Below are 27,633 nucleotides of genomic sequence, written 5' to 3'. Positions count from 1 at the left end.
TTAATTAAGATTTCATTCGAGAAACCCCCCTCTGGTAAAACACAAAGATATGAGCAGCTTCTTTGTGTGGGTTTACTTAGAAAATTAAACTTGTGTAGCGGCTAATGCGAGTTTGATTGAAACATTTCTAATTGTTGCGGAAATATGGCGCTTTGATGTTCCGAATGTGTTGGCATAGCTTACCGATTTCTTGACAAAGCTGACAAATCCATAGCCCTTTGATTTCAACGTCTGCGGATCACGAACAACTCTGCAGTCTCTGTAAAGATGGAGAAAATAAAAGCATTTAATCTCGGTGATTCATTTCAGCTGCTTAGCGGAAAAACAATTAAAATGCAGCTTTGTATAATTTATTTAAGCAATTTAGAGTTATCTTTTAAGGTTTATAGTGTTCTGACCCGGGAAAGGGATAAATGCCAAGAAAAAAGGAGCACAGAAATGAGTTTTCGTGGAGACCCGACCCATCGCCAAATTAGAAAGCCAACGCTGCCTGGCCAAGTAAAAGTCAAGAGGCAAAGTCGATGTCGACATTGGAAATCCAATAGAATTACGTGTGAGGAAATATGAAGCGTTCTACAGGAAAAACCATCGCCGAGAAAGGGATTTCGTAATGGAAGTGCAGATAGTGTGCAGGCCACCGCCTTCAAGGATGTATCAGTGTGCACTCCGGCGGGTAGGGGGCCGTGGCGTGGCGTGGTCGAGGGGATTTGCCGTAGAAGCCCATCCAAAGCCCCTCCAACCGCCAAACCACGTGTCGTGCCATGTCGTGGACGCTGCTCGAGAATCGGGCGTCAGCATTGGGCTTAAATATGTTGGCCCGTCTAAGCTAAGCCACGAAGAAATATTTAACCCCCCTCCCAAGTGAGTGTGTGTGTGAGTGGGGCAACCACAACAGCAACAACAGGCGCAGATTGCCACTAGCGGCTACCAGAAAGGGCACTTTAAAAAATGTATCTATCTTTATGGAAAAAAATTAGGGTTTAGAAGTTAAGAATCCTTTGATTTAGGCTTAGATTTAAGACCCAGGATAATATATCTTTAAACTTCTCCTATATCATATGTACAAAACTGAATTAACTAAAAACCCAAATCAAAAAAAATCTCAAAATCTGTATAATTTTGCCAAGTGCAGCTGGAGCCAGAAAGGCAAAACCCGCATGTCGGCCACGGCATTTAAAAAAGGCCAACTTGATTGTAAATCACGATAAAAGTCAATTTTTAATATGAGTTTTAGTTTAGCCCCATGCCCCTGTTCCCTTACCCTTATCCCTCTCCTCACACCCTTCATGTTAAGTGGCTGGTGAAAAAAAAAGAAACCTATTTTAATGGCCTTTGGCTCTTTGGCTTTTGTGGCGCTTCAAGGTTGCAAATTTATGGGTGGGCTGGCCAGAATCGAAATTGCAGAGCGATTGCGAGCGAGCGCCAGTGCATCGAGTGGCACATAAATATCGAACAAAAAACATATTTAATTAAACTTTAATATTTATTAGCTACCATAGGAATTCAACTGCAATTGCTCGGGGCCACGTCTCGTCTGGCCTGGTCAGGCGAATGGATGATCTGGCTTTGGTTGTTTGGCGTGGCGGTAAAACAAACATCCGAACGCGCAGGCCCCAGCACATAAAACAGGATAAACAGGATTCACAGATACATAAAATACGGGCTTATACATTGGGCACTTGCATTTAAAAACTTTAAACTAATGATGTATTAAATGGAATTTCCGAATGAAGCCTTTAGAATTTAAAGAATTCTGATGGCATTTCCATCTCTAAAATATAAAACAAATATGTATGTATTTTCCAAAATACAACCAATAATGGAGAGGAGTCTCTCCATGCTACACTGACTTTTTGTCTGATGGGGGCGTTGACTGGCAATGCGATTGGGCTAACAAATTAAAGGCCAGGCCAATATGTGTGCATGGAGTATGCACTCCCTTTGAGAGCTGCCCGCCCTGCACTCCTCTGCCCTCCAGAGTATATCATATTTCACAATCGATAAACATCACAGTTCATATTTTCATAACGTTTTTGTTTGAATATTTTAACATGCAGACACAACAACACGGCAGCAGCCTCTGGTGTGGGGCGTACAATTTCCGGCTTGCATGTAAATACGAATTCGAAAATGTCTGCAAGTGCCCCTTGATCCATCCTGCCCTTTTCCATCCTGCACCCAAATCTCCCTCTTCGAGCTTCTTCGGGCTGCAATAATATATTTGAACATTTAACAGAAAACAAACACAACCTTTCGCCTCAAGCCGGGCCAAGCCGGCAGATTTTCGTGGAGGAGCATCGATGGCCCTCAGACTGCGTTACCACACCGTTGTTATCATGCACGAAAAGCTGGGAAAATTTCGGTATGGAAAAGGGGTTGCACTATGAGTATCTATGGGATTTGGGGGCGTGGCAATTTTGCCCAATGTTTGCCCAAAGAATTGAGCGACGAAGTCTATAGTATATGGAAGGATGCGCAGGAGAATCTAGAATGGCTTACATATAAGATTCTCAAATACCCTGTAACACTATTTAAAAATAATTGTTAACAGTTGTTAACACTGTTAATAAACTTTCATGAATTATAGTTTCCACATTTTCCACTCCTGGACTAACTTTTCATATCAATAGCTTGGCGTTGAGTCAAAACTGAAAGTAGGAGAAAAGCCTTCCAAGGGATAAATGCATCTGCATAAGTAGGATCTGTGCATGTACTTGCAAGTGTAGAGACCATGAAACAGGACTAGACCCCTTCCGGCTTCCCGCTCTCGGCTCAGGCCAATCAATATATATTTTACAAATATTGGCAAAAGTTTTGCTTTTGGCTTAAGCTCTGTGCCCGATACTCGAAAATAAATTTAACCAGAAGAGAAAGAAAATATTTTTCCATCTTAAGTGCATAAAACTATAAACTTTAAACAAAATATTTCGCACACAGACACCCAGACCCAGTCCCATCCCAGCCCCACACACTCGCACATTCACGCATACAAATGTGGTTATTTATACTACATATTTTTTTGGCTTTATTCCCAAAGCCTTTGGCCCGGGGCTCGAGTAGCTTTTGGCCCGATCTGCTCTTGGGGCTGCTTTTTGGCCAGAGGAATGTTTGCGGTGCTCGCTGAGCGCATTAGTTGCGGGTCCTCCGCTATTCCGGCCCTTGCAATTGGTTTATGCCAACAATGCAGCAGCCAAGCCATGTGTTGGAAATTCTTTTGTATTTGAATTAAAATTGCAAGGATGATTTATAGATGCTTCGAAGTTTCGTGTTCGATATAAACTTATGCATGAGATTTCTCTGTGCCACGAAAGTAAAATGCATATGCGAAATGGGAAATGCAATCCGAGCCATTGATATCACAGGCTGAAGCTCGAGCTGAAGCTGTAAAATGTATTGTTATGGCCAGGAGACAAATATCTCAAAATTTCACATTCACTATTTTTGGAATAAAATCAAGATTTTATGAATATCAAGTGGCTGATTTCGGTATTGATTTACAAGCTGTGGGTGAATAAAAGTTAAGGGTCAGTAACAAATGTGTTAGACACATAATACCCGTGTTTATTGCCTTCCCGTTGATTTCCCATTATTGCCCAAACAAATATAGACATATGGAACTGCACTATCATTGAAACCTTGGTAGAATAGACTGGTGAAGTATTTATTAAGGCGTTACGCTCATACGCAACTTGCAGTGACTTAACCCGCAATTTGCAATTTCCTGGCCACTTTAAGACCCTATCTGCCACCCATCGCTCTCTTTGCCACACACTCACTGGGCAGACATATAATTTACAAATCGGGTAGATCGGAAATCGGGGCTGTAGCATGCTAAACACATCAACAGCAATGGCAAACACAAATTACTCAGCAGTGCAAACAAATGAAAAGCGATAACATCGCGTACAGCACAAGGCAGAATTGAGAATGTTGAGCTGAAGCGAATCGAAGCGAGGAGGACCGGAGCCAAGTCAAAATCTATGGCACTAAATCAATGAATTGCGGTTGTCCTTCAATTTCCTTTTGGCCCAATCAGTAAGCGGGAAAGGAATTGAGTTTGAATTTGAGCTTGGCTCATCCAGCATTCCCATCATCGTCGTCATCTTCGTTGCCAGCCATGCGTGGCGTGACTTGCGTGTTTGAAATATTGAAATATTTTTGTTGGCCATGTTTACACATTTGGGCTATTGACTGCACACAGTTACGAACTAGAGTTCAAGTGCTAGTATTTTTTACCATTCCAATTTCTGTCGGTTTGAATTTCCCCAGCAAATTTTTCGCCAAGCACCGAACACCGAACACCGAACACCGAACACCGAGCGCCGAGAATTTTTATTCGATTTGTGTTTGTCTCGTACTTGCACTTTATTGGCTTGCTCGGCGCTGATAACCCTGATGGTTGATGGCTGCCAACGATGATGATTTCCATTTCCTTGTTCTCCGCCGAGCGATTGGATTGGGGGCGTGGCCCTCAGATACTCAGATACTTCCCCGATCACAGACGCCCCGCCGTTGCCCGTTCAAATACCGAATACAGTTGTAAATTCAAATGAAATGCAAGCGAGCGCATTGTTTGAGTTTTGGAATGAGCAAAAAAAAAAAAAAAAATTGGAATAAAAAATCAAGGCTTAGGGAGATGGGGGTCTGAATTCTGGCTTTTTGGTTAGCCAAATATTTAAAGTTGATTTCTTGGAGCATTTTCGTTTTATGAGTTTTTCATTGCGGCTGCGTTGCTTTATTTGATTTGATTTTCCGGCCAGTGGCATCTGCTGGCCAAGAGAATTAAGTAATAAATTTGGTTCGAGGAAATATGTATGATTGCGGTTGGAGAAACGAAATGGCTCAAATGGAATGGCTGTGAATTACAAATCCGTAAACGTCGCATCTTCGACGCCGCATGCACTCTACGGAAATGGAGAAATGGGTAATGGCAAAAACCAAAAGCACAAAAAAAAAAAAAACAGAGAAAAAATTGAGGAAAACCAGGGCCCATCACGTCCTTGTCCTTGTCCCCTTGCCCAGACATCGTTACATTTATTTACACCAACATGCAAAACTCGCATTGAGACAATTTCATGCTCATCTGCATAAAATCAATTCCATTTTGGAGACAATTTGAAGATTGGAATACAAATTTCGAATTATCAACAGGGGACCCAGCCGGGGAGACGTGGCAAAATGGACAAGCCGGTAGCGATCGCAATCAGCATTGAAACCTCTGTAACTTTTTCTATTCTGCAGTGAAAAAAATCAGATCTATTATTTAATATGGCAATTAAGTGAAAATATTGGCTTAAACTTGTTGGTTTATATAATTTATTTATGTAATTTTTCGAAGGAATCAACAAAATTACTAAGAAACTATTATTATGTAGAAACTATTTCTCCTTTTGTGGTGGCTCCTCCACGGATGTTTGACTTGTGTTGGCTTGCTATTTTCGCCTTTGAGTACTCGAAGGCTCTAGCCCGTGTCCAGGCAGTTACGCCGTGCACCCTCCAATTTCCCCGGCCAGAGCCCATGCATACGTAATGCGCCTGGGGATCCTGGAAGCGACGCAATGGCGACAGTCTCACTAATTCCAGGGCAGCCATTACGCGTTTGTCTGCCCGAATACGTGCGTGTGGATTGTATGTGTGTGTGTGTCTCTGTATGTGTATCTCCGGATGCAGTGCAGCGGGAAAATTATGTGGTGTGTGATTTGCCATGGACACTGAACGTTTCCCGATGCCAGTTTCCCCCCGATGCTGTCCCCTTCGTCACTGGCTTTGCTATTGAAATTTCCCTTTGAAAGAAGGAGGACAGCGGCGGAGGTGATATTTCAGCAGAGGAGAAAGCGAGAAACAAAACTGAGAAATTTGCATGCAACTCGTTACGCTTGGCACTTGTGTGTTAAGCTCGTTCACCCTTCAACCCCACACCCTTCCACTTTCCACGATTTTTTTTGTCTTTGTGCAACCCTACACGTAGATGAAGGAGAACAAAAAAAATACAACGAAAAAGCCATATCGATTTTGCAGTAAATAAAACATTCAAAGATTGAAGTTGCCGCTTTTGAGCTTAGCCGAATGGTGTGTGGCCTCCTTTTTTATGGAGTGCGCTTCCTTTTATGGCTTCCGTTTCTATAGCAGCTGCTGCTGTGGTGCCGATGTGGTTGTGGCACTCTGGGTGGGTTGAAGGGACGCTGCCAAATTGTAAATATTTTTGTCGGCCACGTAGCGGCGCAGGAGAAAATATTGCATTTCTCGCTTGGCATAATAAACGATGTGCCGACAAAAAGAAAAAAACGCCCAAAAAAAAAAAATATAAACCCCACTGAAACCGAAAGAGAACCGCCAAAAACCACGCAAAAATACCAACAGCTGCACCGCACAAAGACAACCATAATGCACACATGAACATTGTCCCTCGAATGGAACAATGCGAGGATCCTTTCAAGGGACAAGGGCTACCAATATGGTTGACTGGCCAGGCTCAAAAACCGGAAGATCACAGATCATCTAATTTTAAAGCTTTAAATGGTAGGTTTTGATATTATAATGACCTTTCTTTGATCAAAATTTATGAAAATTGCTGGAGAAGCAAATGATTGCGCATTTGCCAAAATCATTGCCTACATTTGGGGGCCTGTCTCTCGCGTCTGACATTCGGCCATTCTTTTTATTTAATTTGCGTTCGCTTAGCTGGATTCTCATCAGCTAAAATCCTTAAATGGTCAGTCCTGTCACATATGGCCAAAACGACGCCATTGGCAGACAAACGAACAAAAAAGAACTGGTAAAATCAAATTAAAATGGCGCCGATGCCACACACGCAAATCCGCACAACTTTTCCTTCTCTACACACATTTATGTATAAACCTATGAGTGTGTGTGTGTGCTTGAATGGCCACAAACGTTGTTCAATAAATTATATAAGATATAGCATTACCCTCTTCCTTTCGGCATTGATTTGACATGAATTATTGCCGGCAGTGGACAAAAGAATTTCCTGAAAAATCTCTGCCCGTAAACTTAAAGGCTTTGAAATGGATAAATTCCATTAACCGATGCCAGCCGCAGGCTAAACGTTGAAGTGCATTTTCATTTTCATTCCCCACCGAGCGTCCAATGAAGCGGGCGTTATTTATAACGCAACAGCCATGGTTCCACAATGGAGCTTCAGCCCCCTTCGCTGTATTCTGAATCTCCTTTATATATCTCCTTGAATCCAGGACCCTCCGCCCCTCCATCTCTGTTAGCCGCCATCCCTTGTGACCACGCCCGGACACACGTCAATAAAACTGCTTCAAACTGTCCACATTGGAGTTGTTGGTGCTGCTACTTTGCTGCTGTTGGTTATATTCGCTGCAACTGAAGCTGATGCCGGGGCGATAAGGCTACTTTAACGCTGTCCCCGATTTCTCCATGATGCCACACACACGGTCGGCCCCTTTCGTGTTTGCCCCCAATAGTGGTTGATGGCCGGCAAATGGGATGGGGTGGCAAGGCTGCATGGCGGCATGGTGCACGTTGCTGGTTGGGTGGAGCCAGGCGGGTCGAATGGCGGTTTCAAACATGCAAATTGCTTGCGGTTCGCTTCGGTTTTCCCCGCCAGCTCCCAGCCCTCCAGCCCCCCAGCCCTCATCGCCCAACCCCTCCCCCAGTATTCCCTCACTCTTCGGCATTTTTCGCTTTCATTGAGTGCTCCGCTTACAGTTAACTCGACTTTATCACGTGTGTATGTGTGTGTTTTCAGCGATTGTGTGTGTGTGTATTGGCTTTATATGCACGAGTGAAAAATGCAACAACAAAAATCCATTTAGATTAATTAGTTTTTAAGCGAATGAGGCAACGTAAAGCTCCTGCGGCAATCCTTAATTCAGAGTCTTGAAATTATAAATTTAATTTCAGTCTCTATGAAAAATCTCTATAAATCTCAGTCTCTATAAAAATCAATTCTGAAATACAATTTCACCTTTAGAGGCTTTATAAACTTATTAAATGAAGGAGCAGTATATACGTTAAAGTAGTATTTAAGGTTTTCTAGTACTAGTACTGTATTTCCCCTTAATCAAACCTATATTTCGTTTGTTTAAAATTTAAATACAATTTCCGTGAACGGAGCCTGGGATGTCTGGAATAAAGTAAAAAAAGAATCCCATCCGGCCAACTGTCCATGGAGCTCTGACAAGTTGAGACTCACTTTCTGCCCGAATACACTTGGCCAAACTCGCCGGCTGCAGGTGCCCGCAAAACGGCGCTTAATGATGCCAAAGATGAGCGACCCCGGCGTGTCAATGGACTGGATGCGACCGGAGACCGAGGACCGGCGGATGGTGAACCCTCGGATATCATCTACATGGCTAACTAAGCGTGCCGTGTTTGGCATCTCCATCTCCTTTGGTGTTCAGCTTGTCGTACATGTTCCACACAGCATCAAAGCTGGGCCGGACAAAAAAAAAGTGAAACAGAAAAACTAAAGTGAACTAAAGTTTGCTCAAAAGTTTGTTTATTACACCGACAACGGACACACTCCGGCACAAAAAATTCGAGTGGCTTTCACTGCGGCCAACTTTATGTAGTCGTTGAAAATTCATCATCTTTTCAGCAGTTTATGCGCCAGTTTGCTGCCTACTACTCTTGAAGTTCTTTTGTTTCGCCGACGGTCCATGAAAAACTTGTAACAACTTGGCTCGTTATCCATTTTTGTTCTGTTTTTTTGGGAAAGAAGCCTGGTTGCCGTAACATAATTCCACTTTCCATTTGGTGTTCGTTTGCATGTCGCATCGTTGGCCATAGTTTTATTGATAGCCGAGCGGTGCCAGCAATTAAAAGCGAGTTCGAAGCCAAGACAAATGCCCCAGACATTTACTTTTAGCTGCGAAAGTTTGATTGCTTCGGGGCCTGAAGAGGACAGACGCGGCTGGCTGAAAAGGCTAAAAGGCGGCTTGTCCTTTGAGACAAGAGGGGGGTGCCAGAAAGAAGGAAAGTTTCGCCAGAAAACTGTGACCAGAGGATGAGCTGAAGCCAAGGCAGCAGAGGGGACATTTTACAGCATCATTAAGGATAAGCATCGGGTTGTCTTTGAATTTGTTTGTTGCCATTCTGCGCTTTGTGCGTTTCACTTCCCGGAGATAAGTTTTTGCCTTGGAAGAACTTTAATCTTGAATTCAACACCAAGCGTGGCAGGGTTCATTAGAAATACCTATAGGTGTACCAACGTCGGACCAGCCGGCCAATTAAGAAATAATTTAGGGAGCCAACAAGTTAACAAGTGTGACCTTTCAGTAGGACAGTAACCACCTGCATGTGGGTGGCCAAAAGTCCGTAAATAAAACACGAGATCTCCCAGCTGACCGACCCTGGGCCGTGAAATCCTAGGGAAATCCTTAGAAATGTTTTATTAGCCCTCCGTACGCTTGAATAAGCCAGCTTAGCGGAAGCTATCGGATTTTATGCTTCTGACTTTTGCAAGTCGAAAGGAGTCGAGTGCAGCATTGCCACTTTTTCCTCTGCAACCGTTCGCCCTCTCAACTCTCGACTCCAACTGACCTGGGAGTTGCATTTCCCAACCCCGGGCCCCAGCACCCTCTTGGCCCGGGAAGTCTGCCTGTCTGTTCATCGGCGGTTAAGCTGTGTGCCTTGCAGCAGCTTTTCTTGCCGCTCGTTGGTTTTTGCAGCTCTTTGTTTTTCGCTTCGTTTCAAGGGCTTGGTGGCGGAGTGCACCTCTGGGTGCTGATTACCTAAACGTGGCTAATATTTTGGCATTCCGTTGGAATACACATAAAATAAAATCTACATTCTCGTGTAGATTTGATCTGAATAGGATACCTAATGGGTTACCATTTGGAATTTAGTAATTAACATTTTCTGGAATTTTGGAAAAAAGCATTATGATGTTTGCCGATAAAGGGGCAGACCCTGCGCCCTGGGTTGATACTAACTTGAAACCCACACCATTCTATGGACACAGTTGATTCGAATTGGAATTCCAGTTCGCTGCGATGGGGCCATAATGTTATTGAACACATTATTGTATTGGCAAAATATTTATTTAATGCCCGGCGTGCAAGGGAACGGGCTTTGCAATGCTGGGTAAGCTCAGCTCGGGCATCAATTCCTGAAATTTGGTTGTATTGAAAGGAATTTCAGTGCACAGAGCATCAGTAACATATGCTGTGAAATACACGCATCCTGGCTGCCAAACAGCTCTGGTATCCTCATGGAAAATACACAACACAACAGTGCAGAGCCGAACAGGATCCCACGCGACGCAAAGAGCCTGTTAATCCAGCAACAACAATGCCAATGCCCATATACTCGCTCCCTGGTTCGTCCTGGCCAGACTTACCAGAAGGCATTCACTCTGTGTGTTTGTGAGTTAGAAATATTGAAAATTTTTTTGTTATTGAAGAACGATATATGAATCGCAGACGCCGACTGCTGCCATAACATACCATCAGACGTCCCCCAACTAACCAAAGAGTATACCCTTGGGCAACGTATCCTGCCAGAGAAAACAAAACGTGAAATCAAATTCCATTGCAAAGGAGTTAGTGTGGGCGGATGGGCGCGGGGTGGTTTTAGTAGCTCTGAGAAGCTTTCGCTTTGTCGGGAAATATTTTAGATTTCCAACAGATGTTCTCGTTCGTAAACAGATTTTTAGAAATTGTCTCTGGCCGTGATTTGCATAATACTCATGCCAGGAGACGAGTTTTTCACGCGTTATTGCGACTAGAATCGATCCGTATCTTTCCCATGTTGTGTGAGTGTTTTTGCATTTTGCGCCCTGCCGGAAGTTTCCATTGTCCTTGTCATTAATTATTCACCGCTAGTCGAAACAAATCATAAGGTGGTCTCTCGTTTCGCTTTCATAATGAAAGCAAAATAAAGATACGGCGAACGGAGTAGACAAAAATGTAGCTTCCGGTGATCATAATTGATGATGTTCTGCCACAGATAATAACAGTCAGAGGAAGTCCTTTGGGGAGGGGATAGCCGGGAGTTGGCTGTGTGGAAATTTAATATTGACCCCACAGCAAACAGGAAGCAGCCACTTCGAACACATAAATATTCCTCGACTAATAACACACAAAAGTGTACACTTCCGCTTACGAGAGGAGGATACACTTCTCCTCCGGTTCCAGACTTGATTGAAGATCTATTATGGTCTATAGCTGTATCTTTTCTTTCCCAAGACAAACACCAGCTTCATCAAATTTATAAATTAAACGTCATCGATACACGAGCCATTGTACGTGGAGCCAGACCGAAACATAAAAATGAAATATTTATCATCTAAGGCTGTCTCCTCGTGTCTCCGTTGATATTCGAATAACAATGTTTGAATGTGAACGTGCGCTGGCATCTGCCGATTGCCGACAATCAACGCCCAGGAACAAGAGCTGACAAACACGAGTGTGTGAGATACAGAGAGTATCTTAGAGATACGCAGATACCCTCCCCCTCATATCAACGTTTCCTTTCAAATTTGTCATCATTTGTGGCTAGATTCTTGGCGAGGAACCAGCCATCGATGGTCATTACATTTTTATGAACTTATTCTTTTAATATTAACCACTTAGCCAATTTTATAAATAATCTAGAATTCGGCTTCAGCGTCAAAACAAGCAGAGCATATTTAAAAAATTGAAAAGTTTAATGCTCGACAACAAATTTTGCTGAAATGCCATCAAGCTTTTTATGGCAATCAATACGTAAAGGCAGCAAAAAAAAAAAAAAAAGTTGTGAAAAAAACAACTTGTACCAATTTGGAGTTTTGTCATAAAAAATTGAAAATGTCAAAAACAACGTGGACGTTTCGCCAGTTTGTTACCACACACACACAGATCCTGGCCAGACATGTGTGTGTGTGAGTGTGTTTCGGAAACAAACATGCTTGGGTGTGTGGGTGCGTCGCCGGCATGTAGTTGACATCATTGATTGATTTAGCTGTCAATTGCATAATCACTCAAGCGTTATTGTTCGACCACTGGGCCGTAGTCAGCCTCTCGCTAGCTTTCAGCTTGCCCCACCTGCCACGTCCGCCCTGACTTCTGTTTGTCTGACTTGGCTGGGGCAAGTCAGCGGGCCGAGGGATTGGAGTGTGGGTTCTGTCCACGTGTGCAAGGCAAATAAAGCAGCTGCCCAGTGTCAGGCAATTGTCAACTATTCCCCCCCCTCTTGAAGTGCCACCGCCCCTGCATCAGCTATTGTTGCTGCTGTTCGTGTTGTTGCAATAGTTGTAGCTGCAAACCGCAACAGCGCCAGCTGTCGGTGAGATTGTAACACAAGCATCCCGAGTCCTGGAGTCCTGAACGGGTGCCTATAAATATGTGTTTGAGGGTACACGGTGGGAAAGTTTGGTAATATCCCTTTTTTAAATAAAAACAATTGTTTTGTAAGCTAGAAATTAATAATTTATTAATGGCATTAGGTCAAATATTGTCTTAAATACCATTTCTGTTACAAAACCTACATGTATATTTTTTCTGGTGCACCGGGAAACATTCAAAGGATTGTGTACGCGTCGTTTGTTTGTGCATTCGCCTCGCATATTGGCAACAGCAATTGATGTGGCAACAAATTAACATGCCGCAAATGGAAGTAATGGCCAAGTGTTAATTGTTGTGTGAGTGCGGCACACACATACACTCCCCAATACACACACACACACACTGCTGCGCCCATTTATAGCTATTTAATAATGACTTGATTTAAAATTGATTTATTTCTATTCTGGTAGGAAGACAGAAACTGACCCACAAACTGGGAAAATCAAGTCAAAGGCAACAAAAAAAAAAAATAATAAATTACCTTCATGGAGCCCACATTGTCGTTGTTGTTATTTGAGTTGCCTTTGGGGCCAATGCCATTGTTATTCCAATAATACAGAAATACACACACAGAAGGACCCGCAGAGAGCCAGCATAAGTCCGGGCAAATAGAAAAAGCTGCCGGAGGGGCCAGTGAGCTTGTCTAGGCTTGTAAAAAATGGATATGTCAACGTCCGGCATGTCAACAAGATAACATGACCATGCCCACTTCGACTGCCCCTTGTCAAAGAAAAAAATGAACAAAAGTTCAAATCAACAAAAGCCAAGTCTCGGCTTGGAGCAACAATTGTGGGTAGAGGTATTCAGCAATTTTGGGCTATTTTTTCTCAGTTTGGTTGTTGTTTTCTAGTGGCTTTCAAAAAAAAATATCCTAAAAAAATTCTAATCCTGTCGAAAGCTGCCGAAAACATCTTGAATGAAGTCAAGATTAAGCAGCTAACAAAATATTTCATTGCAATACACACTGAGAGATATTATAGGCAAGAAAATAAGATGAAACTTTTCTTTAAAGATAGTAGATCCGTTTATAAAACTCCTAAAATTTTATTAAAAATATAAATTTTCTTTATGTGTATGTATCCTGGCATAGATGGCCTCGAAGTGGACGCAATTCCTCCAGTGTGGACTGAAATAATCGTCGACTGCCAAGTATCCGTTTACGGCCAATGCATTTCGGCTGCTTGTCGTGTCATGCCGGATATCCGGCGGAGTTGCAAGTGCACGGCGAGGACCATAAATCTTTAAGGAGCAGCGGCAAAAGAACAGCACAACAGCACCATGAAAAGCTTGGCAATGGCGACAATGTCCAGCGTCCTCGAACGTCCGACTGCCCGACTGCTAGAGTCCTGCGTTGCGAGTCCTTTAATCGTGTCACAACACACAACAGACGGGCCAAACAGCTTTCACCAAATTGCAGTGTCATAAAAGTGGCAGCGTTTTCTACTTTGCTCTATTTTTTTTTCTTTCTTTTTTTGTCGTACTTTTCTATTTTGGCCGCCTTCCACTTTCGGCCAAAACATTTTATCGCTCGCTTTGACGGCTGATGGGCTCTTGTTAAGTCGCCCGGCGGAAGCGCCTAAGCAGCTCGCATTTCTGGCATGTTTTTTAACTGCCAGCCGCATGCAAAATAAATTCGCAATGCGAGCTGCTGATGTGTGGGTGGTTTTTGTTGAGATGGGTTGGATGGGCTGGGTGGTCGGATGGTGGCTGGCTATTGCAGCCAATGAAAGCTTGTTGCATACGCGTTGCAATTGCACGTCAGTGGCATGTTTGCACTTGACAATTCATTTCATTGTTTGTAGATTGCATTTGTCGCCCCCGCCCCCGCCCTCGCCTGCGCCCACGCCACCGTCTTCTGCGAAAATTGTTAACGCAGACGAGGGGGCGTGGCCGTGCAGCAGCAGCAGCAGCTCCAAAATTGCATTCGCAGCACGCGATGCGCGCATTTCACTTGGCCACCCCCTCCTTTGTCCGCCCTTTAGCTCAGCACTTTACGAAAATAATCAGAAACTGAAATTCAAGTAGTTTTAAAGCCAAAATAAAATACATTTCTGAAGAGTTTGCATTTTAAATTATTAAATTGGCATGAAACATTGCACATTTTTCGGACAGGCTTTTTGGCGATGGCAGCTTTCGCTTTCTGGTATTCTTGTATAATTTTTTGCAGTGCCGGAACTGCACTGCCTATTCCCGACATACACAAAACGTTGGAGTTTATTTCCCAGCTGCCTTTTACTTATTTTGCACTGTCGCCAGCCGTGGTTGCTACCTTTTTCATGTTCCTCCTGCTCCAACGAAAATGCAATTTTCTTGGCATTTTTCGGCAAAACTTGAGAGTTGAATTGGGGGTGTGTGTGTTCGGGGTTGGCTTGAATTGCAGTATGCACATGGTCAACAGGTTATCCTGTCCGGGGACTGGTCCTTGGTCCGGAGTCCTTGGCTGGCTGCCTAGCTGCCCGACTGCCTGTGCAACGTTTATTTCCGCCTTTGTACCTTTTTGGCATTTTTGTTTTCTTTGGTCCTGAATCCTTGTGCCTTGCCGTTCATTTGTTCCTTTTTATTTTGTTGTTTTTTTCGTGTATTGTTGTGTGTTTGTCGGTGGCTGTTGCATTGTGGCTTTCTCATTTATTTGGTGCTGCAGTGTGCAGCAAAACCGCCGCAACATATTGTTGTTGCAACAGGAAATGACTTCAATTTGCTGTTAACAAGTTTAAAATTTCGCAATTGCAACGGAAATACACAACATGATTTCCCCACCTGAGCTCGAGCATTGCTGTACATAATTACTCAAGCTGCATTCAGTTAAGGTGCGGCGTTGAATTAATATCCTTATCCCAGACTTGATTTGGAAAGAGTCCTGTGAAAGAGATAGGTATGTGGCCGTGGGTGAGGGCTTGAGCAATGGGAAAACTAAAACTAACTAATCTGATGACTTCATCTTCTTTTCTGCTGCCTTGGCTTTCACAGCTGGCTCAGCTCTAAGTTGAAAGGACGAAGCAATCAGTTCGCCTCAAAGCTTAACATCTTGCCCAGTCTCCGTCTTATCCGCTCTGGTCTGGGAGTAACAAGCCAAAGTCCGAGGACCTCCAACGTTTTCCTGTTACCAACTGCAGCAGATGTTACTTTCTGCCCGATGCCAATGAACTCCTCCAACTACATCTGCTTACATCTTGGAAATAAATTCACGCCATTTGGCAAAATCTTCGCCACTTGCACAGCCACCTCAGTGTGGACATAGTGTGTTTGTAACTGTATACGATAATATAGTATATTCATATGCCGTGTCTTGGATTTCAAAGTGTGCGTAGGTGTGCTCTGGATGTCTGTGATAAATCAACAAATTCATCAGACCCAGGACTGGCAGCATCTGGCGACACATTGGGCTGAGCTGAGCCAGATCCAGAGCCAGGCATTTAAACTGAAGCAAGTATCTTTGCTACAAGTGTAGCTCGGCACATTTCTCAAAACTCTCCTACTGAAGATGAATTAGGTACAAAGCTCTGAATTTAAATAATATTAAGGGATATTTTATATTCAAAAACGAATACTTTTTCCTTTGTATTAAATATCAAATTGTAAGCTAATTTTTGATGATAGTTCCAGGATATGTCGACTTTTTGGATAGCCCTTTTGAAAATTTGTCTTTCCTGGAAAATTACAATTAAATATTTTTTATAGGCTTTGCACCTTGTTAGCTACCATGTGACATTTTGTTACCATTTTGGGAATTGCCGAGAATACTTCATAAAAATTGTCGACGTTTTTATTTAATTTGTTGCGGCTTTTCGCTTCAGTTATTCTATTTGGTTTAATTAATTTAAGCACCAGGACTCACACACACGATGACAGTGCCGCTCAGGCGCAGTTTTATTACCTATTTTAATCATAAAAAGCGCGTACTAGTCCATATTGCCATCCCAAATCCAAACATTGACATTACATTGTCTTCCTGGACATTGGTGCCATTCCAATGGCTAACGGAAAGCCATCCACTATATCCCTCATCTACTATCAACAACCATTCTATCTATTTCCATGCTATAGCCCTTCTCCCATTATTATTTCTTACATAATAATAAACACACCAACCCCTCTATCATGTTCTCTCCAAATTCATTAACCATCCCTAACCCCCCCTCCAACTGCCATACATCAGCAAACTCACCCCCCAACCACACCACTACCCCACACCATCCCTGCAAGCAAATACTGATTCATCAGACCGCCGCTCTTATCTCACTCTCTCAAACCTAATCTTACGTTTACAACCCACACCAAACTAAATCATTCCTCTACATTCCACTTACAATACCAACTATCTAAAATCACACCCCCCCCCTGCCCTCCCAACTCCCCCTTCCCCCCAACTCTCAACCATGTATGTATGTTGGTTAGTAGTGGTGGTATTTGTGTGCGTGCCGAGCGGATAATCTAACGCAATTAATTGACTCGTCACTACAGACATACTCACATGTCACACACTGTACAGTGCCCACCATTCACCGCCATTCAGTTTGAAATGTCAGCGTTATAATATGCAAATTAATCTAAAATTACAGCGCACGGCCAACGGGGCGGTGAGTTTTCAAAGGAGAGGGCCGGCCCTGCCCTTGTCTGGTGGGGCGTGGCAGCTGGCCAGCCAGTCATGTGTTTTAATTAATTTTAATTGACGTCGCCCCCTCCTGCAAAGAGGTCCTTTGAGTGAAAAAGATAAATTTCGAATGCATTCAATTTCCAATTGTGTGAATATCCCCCGCTATATCCCGAAACTAAACTCAAATCAAATCAAAAAGACATTATGCAAATTGTTTGGGCGGCCCAAAAACACATTAAATTGATATCAATCTACAAGGAAATAATCTAAATATTAAATATGTATGGCTGCTGGATCAGGGCTCTCCGATGGCCATTAAGCCGTACATCGTACACCGAATCTGAATCCGAATCAAAATCCGAATCCGTATCCCAACCCAATCGCCGCCACCCGACCCAACCGGCCCAGACAAATTCAATCAATCAAACAAGGACCAGGCCAAGCAATGCCAATGCCGTTACGTGCCCGTAATGAAGTCCTGTCCAAATTTGCCTTTTTCTAAATTAGCACAAATGTTCTTTTTACGACGACGATAGCGGACAGCGGCCATGGAAATGGCTTTGGCCCTGCCCTGCTATCCTAGCATCCTCCTGCCATCTCCTGCCTTCCGTATTCTGCATTCCGCCTCCTGGATACCGGCCCTTGGATCCTGGCTGCTCCAACAAACGGGTCTGTGGCTCTGCCTCTGGCATTGTCTCTAATTTCTCATTAATTTGCAAGCGAAATCAGTGAACACGGTGCGGCGCTACCGAAATGACAACAATCTGAGGCCATACACAGGGCGAAAATGTGATCAGCGGTGTATTTTGAAAAAAAAGACGATAAGTCCTAATGAGCTGAACTCTGAAGAAGCTATGTATTATGTAGCTATGTACTGTTTCAGCTTTTGAAATTGTAAGGAAGAGAAAAGTTTCAAGATACCATTCTATTATTTTCTAGACATTTTGGTAAACTAATACTAGTTCAAACAAAGTGTAACGATAAAAGTGAAGTGAGGCAACAGGGCGTATGAGCGCTCTATGCAAACCTCGCCCGTGGACGAAAGAATGGGAGTTGTAAGAGGGGCAGGGGGTTGGGCAGGTGCGACAACGACTGAATGCTCGTCAGGTGTTTGCGGTGGTTTTTCGAGTATTTTGCCAGAGACCAATGCCAACGAACGGACGAACGGCGGTCTGTCAGCGCCACTGCCAAAGTCAATAAGAGAGACAACTGCGGAGCGACGTTGAGTCTGGTGGCAGTTGGTGCCCCCGCTTTCGACTTAATTGAAAGGCGTTTATTTGGCTTTAAAAACGTAAATCAAATTCATTTAATTCGCCCCTCCCCCGACCCCTCGCTTGGCTTTATCTTTTGTGCTTTGAGCTTGAGAGCCGCCCCTTCGGGCTTTTTACCTTTGTCCGGCAATTACAGGGCACTCGACACTTGGCCAACTTGTCTGTGGCAGATCTACATGGGCAACCGTATCCGCATCCTCATCCTCATCCGTATCCGCATCCGGCAGCTCATTTTATAGCTTGTATTTTAAGTAAATGTCTACCATCGCGGCCATTGCGCGACTCTGGCCAAGCAAATTTCCGCGCTTACACCACTTTGGGCAAACAAAAGGCGCTTGACATTGCCATCCATTCGCTTTTGTTGGATTAGCTTTGATTAGATTTCTCTTGTTTGCAGCTCCTTTGGTATCCTGCCGCAGAGTGTCACTCAGCAGAGCCACCTGTACCGACAGAATGAGCTGGGCACTGACGAAAAATCTATGTGTCATGGGCTAAGTTCTCGCATTATTTTCTCTGTTTAATATTTTCCTTGACAACTTCTTTAAACTCTAAATTTTCAGTGTATAGACCAAGTTTATTGGTCCATGATTATATTATTTTGTTCGCCTCTCCTTCGCTTATTTGCTAATTTTTTTGTTGTTGACTCCAACTTCGAGTGCTGCCCCAGAGGTCGTTGAGTGCTTTAAAATTACATTTCCGTGTCGAAATTGCACCTGCGACTCAGACTCTGTGAAGCTGGAGCAGGAGTCGGAGCCGGAGCAGGCCATAAAATGGGCCACTCAATCTGTGTGACTCATTTTGTCAAATTATTTGGGGGATTTATGCGTTGGCAGCCATTTTTTATTCGCTTACTTTAATGGCAGTCAATTTATTGCCAATAAATTTGTAGCCAAAAAGTTTAGAGCAAGGCCGGGCCGAGTAGCAAATTTTTATTTGGCCAAGTGATAAACTTTCAACATATGTGCGGGCCCCAGAGGGTCGACGCCGACTTGTTTCCGAGCTGCTGTTCTTTTTTTTGTTATTTTATTTTTTTTTGTTATTTTTTTGGCAGCGGCTCAAAATTTTTGGCTAGAGAGAGGCCCAGAAACTGCAGTTAAATTCAATTTGTGCCGCGCTGCCTGCGAATGACAGGCAGCCAAAGTGCCATTTTAAACGGCAGCCAAAAATTGTCGCCCCTCGTCCAAGGACTCAAAAGCCAACAAAGAGCAGGAGCAGGACTCGTTGTCGTCTTCATTGCAGCAGGATAATTTCTGGCGCGGCTTTGTTGGCGCGATAAAAAAGTTTTGGTGGGGTCCTGCCGCCGCAGCAGCATCAGGCTGGCTATGTATATATCCCTTATCCCTTGTTGTCCCTTTTATTTCCGTTGATTTAATTTTAAAAGGCGCCGCTCTTTCTGCTCTTCATCTCGCCCGGCTGAAGCACTTTTATTTATATACATTTAGCCACTGCGGGGCGCCGTTTTGCAAACTGTTTTGGCTCCGTTTAGTTGGCCCCAAAACGCAGGACATTGTCAGCCAGTCAGCTAGTCAGTCAGTCAGTTAGTCACTCCGTCAGTCATTCACTTATTCAGTTTGTCGGATAGTCATTCCATTCAGTCACTCATTGAGCTCACTCAGTTGAGCATTTGGCACTGACACTGTCCAAGAGGCAGCCAACCGTGCCTGGCACTCGTGTTTCGCCTTTGTCAATTTTAATGAATTAATGCGTATTTTATGTGAAAAGTTGCCACAGCAGTGGCTAGAAAGTTGCCCTGGCATAAAAGTAAATTAAATAAATTTATGTCCAAGAGCTGCCCGTTTCTGGTTGCTGGATTCTGGCTGCTGGCCCACTTCCGCTCCACTCCGATCTGCTCTGTCTATTATCTAAACATTAAACCTGGCTATTGATACAAAATCTGTACAAATTGAAAACGAAATTGTTTTGCCATTTAATGATTGTGCAAACTTCGGTGGCGTCCATTAAAATTATATTAAAAAGTTTACGCAGCTTTACTGAATGTATTTGACCCGATTTTGGGAGATTTCAATTTGCTTTAATTTGCATTGAGTGGAGGCGCTTTAAGGCTACAACTTCCACCGATTCCGATGGGCAACTTTGGGCGGGACAACTTTTGACACTTGCCACAAATATAAATCGTAGCAGGCGGCATGAAAAAGTGTCAGGCTTTTGCGGTTGCAACACAAACTGCCAAGACTCATTTTTCACACTACGCACAAACAGAGGAAAGGATTGGGAAAATGGAAAACGCGAGACAGAGTGATGGTGTGATGGAGTGGAGCACCCACGGACCCGAGCAGTGGAGGAGTGGAGGAGAAGCCAAGGAGATGCTTGACTGATTGTGCGCGTTTTGGGGCAAAAGTTTTTCGCATTAACTTCCGCTGCACGCCGCGTCGCATTTGAATGCGATTTTGATTTGTCACTCGCCGCCTCGCAACAAAAGCCGCCGCCTACTTAAACTTAGAGTTTAGAGCGGCGAAAGCGCTCGGCCCTTTCAACTTTTTCCGCCATTTCCGCTGCCGATCATTGGTTTCCGTTTCTTCACTTACTGCTGCACGTCGCAAGTCGAACTACCAAGCCAGGAGAAAGGAGCGAAAGCGGAGAAAGCAACTCGACGACGTGCACAAGCGCATTTTGAAGTTTATGAAAAGGGCTAAGGCTGAGGCTGAGGCTGAGACTGGGACTGAGGCTGAGACTAAGGCTGAATGCTGAATCTGAAGCCGAGGCAACTTTTCTGAATAGATTAAGTTGAAAGTTTTGCTCATTTTCAGCATCGTCCCAATCGAGAGCTGTCGCTAAGACGGGGCGACAAAATTATATACCTCCCTATCACAGACCCCGCCTTCCCCAGAAACCTTATAAAAATGGGAAAAATCAACGTAATGATGTCGGCAGGGGGAAATCGGAGGAAAACTCCGCAGTCTGAAGATGGTAGACAGCAAACCAAAATCAAAACTTTGCCAAGTGTCATTAAAAGTAACCGAAAAAAGTGAACGAGATAGCGAGCGAGTTTATTTCCATTCCCGTTCCCATTCCCATTCCCAGGCTCAACTATCAACTATTATCTTGTTGATTTGCTTTCCTTTTTTATATTCCACTACCTTTTCAAGACTTTTACACGTAAGTCCTTTAGAAGTTTTTGGTAAGTACACAACGAAAAATTATATGGATGTAGTTTTATTATTAAAAGATAACTTTATATATTGGTTTTGAAAAATAATTTTATATCTTAAGAATATAGAAGAAATAATACTGTGAATTCTAGTCACAATTCTTATTATATTTTGTCTGTGTAATGATTTTCTTCCTTGGCAATTTGAAGTTTGAACTGGTCAAGAACCTCTGGCACAAAGGCCAAGTTAAGCCTTTTGTGGGCAACAATGAAAGCAGCAACGGCTAACGGCAAGCAAGGGCTGCCAATTACGGGCCAACTTCTCGTTAGCCATGCAGCACAAAAATGTAATTGAATTATGAGAGCCAGCAACAATATGGAGCAAACTAATCAGCCCGGCAATAGCCAGGACGTGTCCATGTCCTTCGCTAATCAATTTGCCCATTGTGCCGGGCCCGGTTGCCTTTGTTTGTCTCTGGCCCCGGCCCATGTCCGGCCCGGCGCACTCTGCTCTGCTTTTATTTATGAATACCGATGCGAGAATGCGAGAATATGTAGGAGGAGGCTCACGAAACGAGAAGTCGGAGAAGCGGGGCCAGAACATATTGCATGTAATTAATCAGGAGCATTGCTATCTGGTTATGGTTTGCGGCGACTGCATCGACAAGCACACGCAATTTGCGACGCCCACCGCAGGCGGATAATTGAATTTCAGTTTTGTGCGGCCAGCGTCGAGTATTAAACTACATATTCGGCATACGAGAGCACATCTACTTGAACTGGCCAACTGGCCAATAGGCTATCGTCGTCTTGACACCATCGATTCCAATTCCGCTGCTGCAGTCGATTGCCTTTTGCGAATTTCCCTAATTGGCAACCAAAGAAGAGGTCCTTCGAGTGTGGGTTTTATGTTGATCCTTTCGGCCAGCCGAATAATTAATTAGGCACATTAAAGCAAGCACACTCGCCACGAGGCAATGTGCTTTATGGCCATTCGTCTCGCAGTATTGTCTAATAATCGGATTTTTTGCATGCCAGTCCATTAAATGGCTGCGATAAGAGAACTATTCGATATAATAATACTCCCGGTATCGGATGGTCTGCTGGGAATGTGGACAAGTGTGCCATTGGGAGGTTTTGATTAAGCACAAGGTGTTGATTGATTTGGAAACTCAAAGAGACTTAATTATTTTGAAGGGATTATGGGTGCGATTATGGCGGCGATTGTGATGGCGAAACCGATTTTCATGGGCAGTGGAATGCCAAAGGCGAGCAATTAATTGAAGGATTAATTTTCTTTTGTTTCTCGCCGCCTTTTCAATAATTTCCCCACGACTTCCTCGATCTCGGAGTAAAACCGCAAAAACTTCATGTTATCCGGAATGTTCAAAGCCCAAAGAAACCCACACACATATTAAATTTCAAAGTTTTTATTTTTCGCCACAGTCGGAAAGTTAAGTAAGTTAATTAAAAAGAAGCGGGCAGAAGCTGGGGCGGGATTGTTGTATAAATTTAGCTTCCTAAATGAAAAATCCACCCATGAGTGCTGTTAACCTGATGATGAAAAGTAGGTAGAGCCAGAGACGACAACATATTTGCGATTATTTCCCACGCGGGCACTCAAGGCATAAAGAGCAATAAATTAAGAGGCGAAGGATGTCCTGGAAGCCGGTAGCGAGGATGTCTTTGAAGCTGCCTGCTCTCGGTCGGGTCTCGGTTTCTCGGCCCCCAAGGCAAGACGGAGAAAGAAGCTAAACTGAGCTACAAGCCAAGCCACTTCAGGTGTAGATGAAAAATGTAATTATTTCCTAGATTTGCGCCCGCCATAAAATAAACATGCGGAAAGGAGCCAAGCATTACGTAACGAAGGATATTTGCCGGATGCCGCGGGACAAGCCGAGCCCAAAAATCCGTCGAGCACTTCAAAAGGGCAAGCCCTAAAAAAAAGAGAAATGTTAAATGTACATTTGGTCCTACACTCGAATAAATAGTTCCCGGCCGGAGAAGCCAGGCTCAAAAGAACTGGCAGAGCAAATAGACGCCGAAGACTGGAGGCTGATGCTCATTAATTAAGGAAGTGGCAAATGAAAAGCCTGCGAAATACACTGCTCCCAGGTCGTCTTTTTTGGTTACTGACACGATGAGCGGGCGCCACATGAATATACATAGAGCTATGTTTCTATATACCATACAGTATATATATATATAGAAGAAACGAAACGAGCCTTACCTGCACCAGGGGTGTGTGTATATAAATCAGTTTTATTTGCTTTCACTTGTTCTGCTCTAATATTTTTTTGGGCCACTCGCCTGGCATTTGTTTGCCCCGGCGTCGACAGCTGCTTGTGGCTTTCAACTGGTCCCCATTGCAGTTTGTTGTTGCCACCGTCCACCCCTCATGATTTCGACCCCTTCCCCTACTGCTGCTGCTGCTCTTCAAACAAAAAAGTCGAAAATTAAATTATTAATTTATTGCCCGTTGCTTGGGACGCCCCGGTAGACGTCTCCCCCATCTTTCACCACGGCCTAGCATCCACCGTTTCTATGGGCCATTCACTCGCGCTTTTCAAAAACCAGCAAAAACTGTTGGAAAAACAAAAGCAATACTGGGAAAAACGAGAAAATTTCTGTTGCTGTGGCAGAACATTTCGCGGTTTCCTTCAATATGCACCCTCGGCTCGCTAATTATTCATAAATTAAGAGCAGATAGGCTGCTGGAAGGGGACTTAATTTGCCATTTGTTTGTTTATTTAACAATTTGTGTTTGCCCGGCACAAGTGCGGAAAAATGTTCTTTGATTGGAGTTAATGTGCTAGCTGAGGGGAAGATCGATGTTACCGGTGGATGGGAGTTTCTAAAAATAGTTGTGCTAAGTAGCAATTGAGTGGAAAGCCAAGGCAATAAATTATTTTACTAAGAATATGTTAATGTTAAATAATAGCTAAAATACTTACGATATTTCTCCAAATGGTGTGAATGCATCTTTCAATTGTTGCGTCTCAATCTCTGCGCTTAGATCGCCCACGAAAATGTGAAACTGTTCTGTAAAGACAAAATCAAAGAGACCAATTTTAGCGACAATTAAAATACGTGAAGAGTTAAATCTGATTTGCTTAGTTCGGGCATCAAACCGCACTCGACGAGTGTCCAGACAGGGATACTTGAGCAGGTGGACGTGTGTGTTTGGCCAAGAGGCAACCGGCTGAAATCGCAACGTGCAATTGTGCAATCTCCCACTCACTGGTACTCGCTCCCATCCCACACCCTCAGTTCTTGGGTCCTTGAGTTGGTCGGTGTCTGTTGCTGATTTGGGGCTTGACATTATCAAATGCCGCCTGTCAACCCAGCTGCCTTGGATTCCCTTCCCCGCCAGCTCTCCACCACACCCTGATTCTAAGGCTGAGCCTGTCACTCTCGTTGCCACTTTGCTTGCCGGTTGTTGCCGGCTATTTTTGGCACTCCAGCTCCGGCTTCGGCTTTGGCTTTGCGCCCGGGTCCGGGTCCGGGTCCAGCTTGAAGGTCCTGGTTCCGCATCCGGTTGCAGTTGCAATCGCCGGGTGCCAGGTGGACACAAGTGTCATCACAAGTGCGCCGACGTGTCATGTTTGCATCCACGCGTTGCGGCCACCAACAGTAGAGCTTCTGTGACTCGAAAGCATGAGTTGACTTTAAGCTGTTGTGGAGGATTTAAGATTCACTTCCAGAATTTTTTATATTTCCCCTTATACTCTTAATTTTATTTTCAATTCAATGAGCTTGTAAAGCATATCAAGGCTTGACTGTATCAATGAAGCAACCTCTAGATCCTCGGGGCTTGTGGCCAGCCCTCGCATCCGTACCGAAATGATGTAGTTTCGCATTACAAGGAAATTGCACTTGAATGTGCCAGTCAGTGGTGTATGACTGGGGGGCGTGGCCGGCCCTAAATTCCCACTGCTATGCCCCTTGGCCACCTCATCATGTGTGCAGTGAAAACAGAGTTGACAAATATGCCAAAAAAGAAAACTCCCCCAGCGACATGAATTACAATTCTAGTGGGCGGCGAATGGAAAGGATATTCCTCACATTTTTGGTGGTACTGCGCGTCGTCCCGTAGCTGTGGATACTTTCATTTGTCTGTCCGTCCGTCCGCCGGAGAGACAGGAAGTTGTGCTAAGCGTCATTTCCGTTGTTTTGAGTGATTGCAATTGAGATACGGTTTTTGCGGTTTCTTTTTTCAGTCACCGCCAGGGATCGGGGTCCGCTTCTCTCTCTGTCTGGCCGTGGAGGAGTTCGTGTTGACGCTTCCCTTTTCACTTAAGCGGTTTAAATTGTGCAGAAATTTTGGGTGTCTGGTTAATGTGCTGTAAAATTTGACCGTAAAAACCCACACAAAAAATATATTTTGCTAAAAATACAATTTCAAGACTTCTAAAGAATTTTATCTTCAGTCTCGAATATTTTAAACAAAACTGTATATTTAGTGATTAGCCTAAATCCTATACGACCTTGATTTTTAAAAATACTGATTCGACTGTAGGTCACACAAAAAGGATTACATCCAAAATATTTGACTGGCCTGGGCATTCGGCTGGAATGGAATGGAATGTTGCCATTTTGATGTTGACACTCAAATGCCTTTATCTCAGTGGTAATAAATTGAACGGCAAATCCCCCAAATCAATCGCTGACCAATTTATTTTATGCAATCTCTGCATCCGGCCCATCTCTGCCGCCCCCAGCCGAATCGAATAGAGCCAACAATTTATTGCCCTAACTAACAAAACTGCAGCTGCAATCGCTGCGTTTACAATGACCCCTACCCCCTAGACCAGCGACACAAAAACAACCAGCCCCCACTTTCGAAATAAAAACTTTAGTTCGATCCGCGCCAACAACAAATGCCCATTAAATCTGCACCAGTTACAAATTTTTGTTGGTTTTTAGTCAATTGGTCAGTCGCAAAACAATTTGGACAGAGAATTTTATTTGCCAGCGGCAGATTTTTCAGCATTTCCCTTTCAGGCGGGTATGGGCTGTGTGGGTTGTGGGTTAATTCAATGGCCCCGGCCAATTAAGTTCCAGTCCATAAAATTTGCATCAAAAGGCGATCATTGACCTTTGGGCGTGCCCATAATTAAGAGGCCCAAAAATAAACCCATGCACCGGGGCAAAGGCACAGTGTGCCACAATTAAAGAGACGGTCTCCATTAAAAGCCGTTTCAACTTCACAGAGAGAGCATAAAGCAGCAGGCTGCGAATGGCCAAAAAAATTCGCAGCCCAACACCAGGGCACGAAAATGAGGGAACATCATGGGATTTGGGGTTCGGAGAGTGCGGGGGTTACGTAATTCGACATAAAAATATCGTAAATCTTAAATTAGAAATTTCTCACATTAAAAACTTGGAAATTGCATTTGGCTTTCTGGCTTCATCCTGGTCCTCCGTTTGCTTTCAGGAAAAATCCCGGAAACTCAAGCGAAAACATATATACATTTAGAGAAATGTACAAATTCAAAAAAGAATAAATATCTTAAGTAGGATTGTATTAAGAAATAATTTTGTATTGGGAAGGGAAGCTGACAGAAATGGAATAACAGGAATTTCTAACAAAATATTTAAGCCTATCAGTGCAACCTAATTATAGAATTTTATTCAAGTGTATGGGTTTGTTTTTGAGCCGCAGACTGTGTGGGTATTTGTGAGTTGGAGCAGAAGTCGGCAAGGAATCAAGGGACCTCGGCCTGCATAAAGTCCATTGGCGCAAATTTTTAATGAGTTGGACATAAAAAAGTTTTAGCTTGTGAAAAGCTGCTGCTGAAATGAAGCCAATGAAACCCGGACAAACACCCGCACAGAGAGAGAGAAGATAGCATATTGAGGAAAAAAGACAGCCCAACAAAGAGCTGGGCCCATGGCCATTGTCTCTGCAGGGATTCGAGTGTTGTCCTGCCTGTCGTCTGCTGTTTTATTGCATAATCGTGAGTCAATCAGCAGCCAAAGGGAATCCTTGCCATCTTCAGCTATACCATTTTCCGTCAGTCAGGCGCCTGCCCTCCCCTCTGTCAGTGGATCACGCATTCGTTTGTTCGACCTTCATCAATGCACGTCAGCTAATAAATACGTGCTGCATTTTGCCCCGACCTCCCCTGGGGAGCAGCGTGGAGAATAGCAGCAGAGATGGGTCCCTCACGCAATTAAATTTCACTTCAGCGCTGCCAGTTCGCTTTAATTTGCCGAATTTAATTGAATTGCGAGCACATCAAATTGCGCATACGCCCGATGTACCAAAAGTCACAAATACCCACCCAGCACCCGGCGCCCAGCGCAAAACTTGCTCCTGGCGCCGCCACCATAGAATTGCGA

General features: G+C 43.9%; 1 protein-coding gene across 1 annotated transcript in view; it reads right to left on the bottom strand.

Moving 5' to 3' along the window:
- Positions 1-27,633, bottom strand: part of LOC6501642 (nucleolysin TIA-1) — an 86,621-nt gene that overhangs the window by 13,195 nt on the left and 45,793 nt on the right. The window contains 2 exon segments of the mRNA XM_001955627.4: positions 184-259; positions 24,243-24,330. Of these exon segments, the coding sequence (XP_001955663.3) occupies positions 184-259; positions 24,243-24,330 (164 nt within the window).

Source organism: Drosophila ananassae, chromosome 2L (genome assembly GCF_017639315.1).
Source record: "Drosophila ananassae strain 14024-0371.13 chromosome 2L, ASM1763931v2, whole genome shotgun sequence".
Taxonomy (NCBI): Eukaryota; Metazoa; Arthropoda; class Insecta; order Diptera; family Drosophilidae; genus Drosophila; species Drosophila ananassae.
Note: the sequence above shows the minus strand (reverse complement) of the source record. Positions and strands in the feature narration are given on the sequence as shown.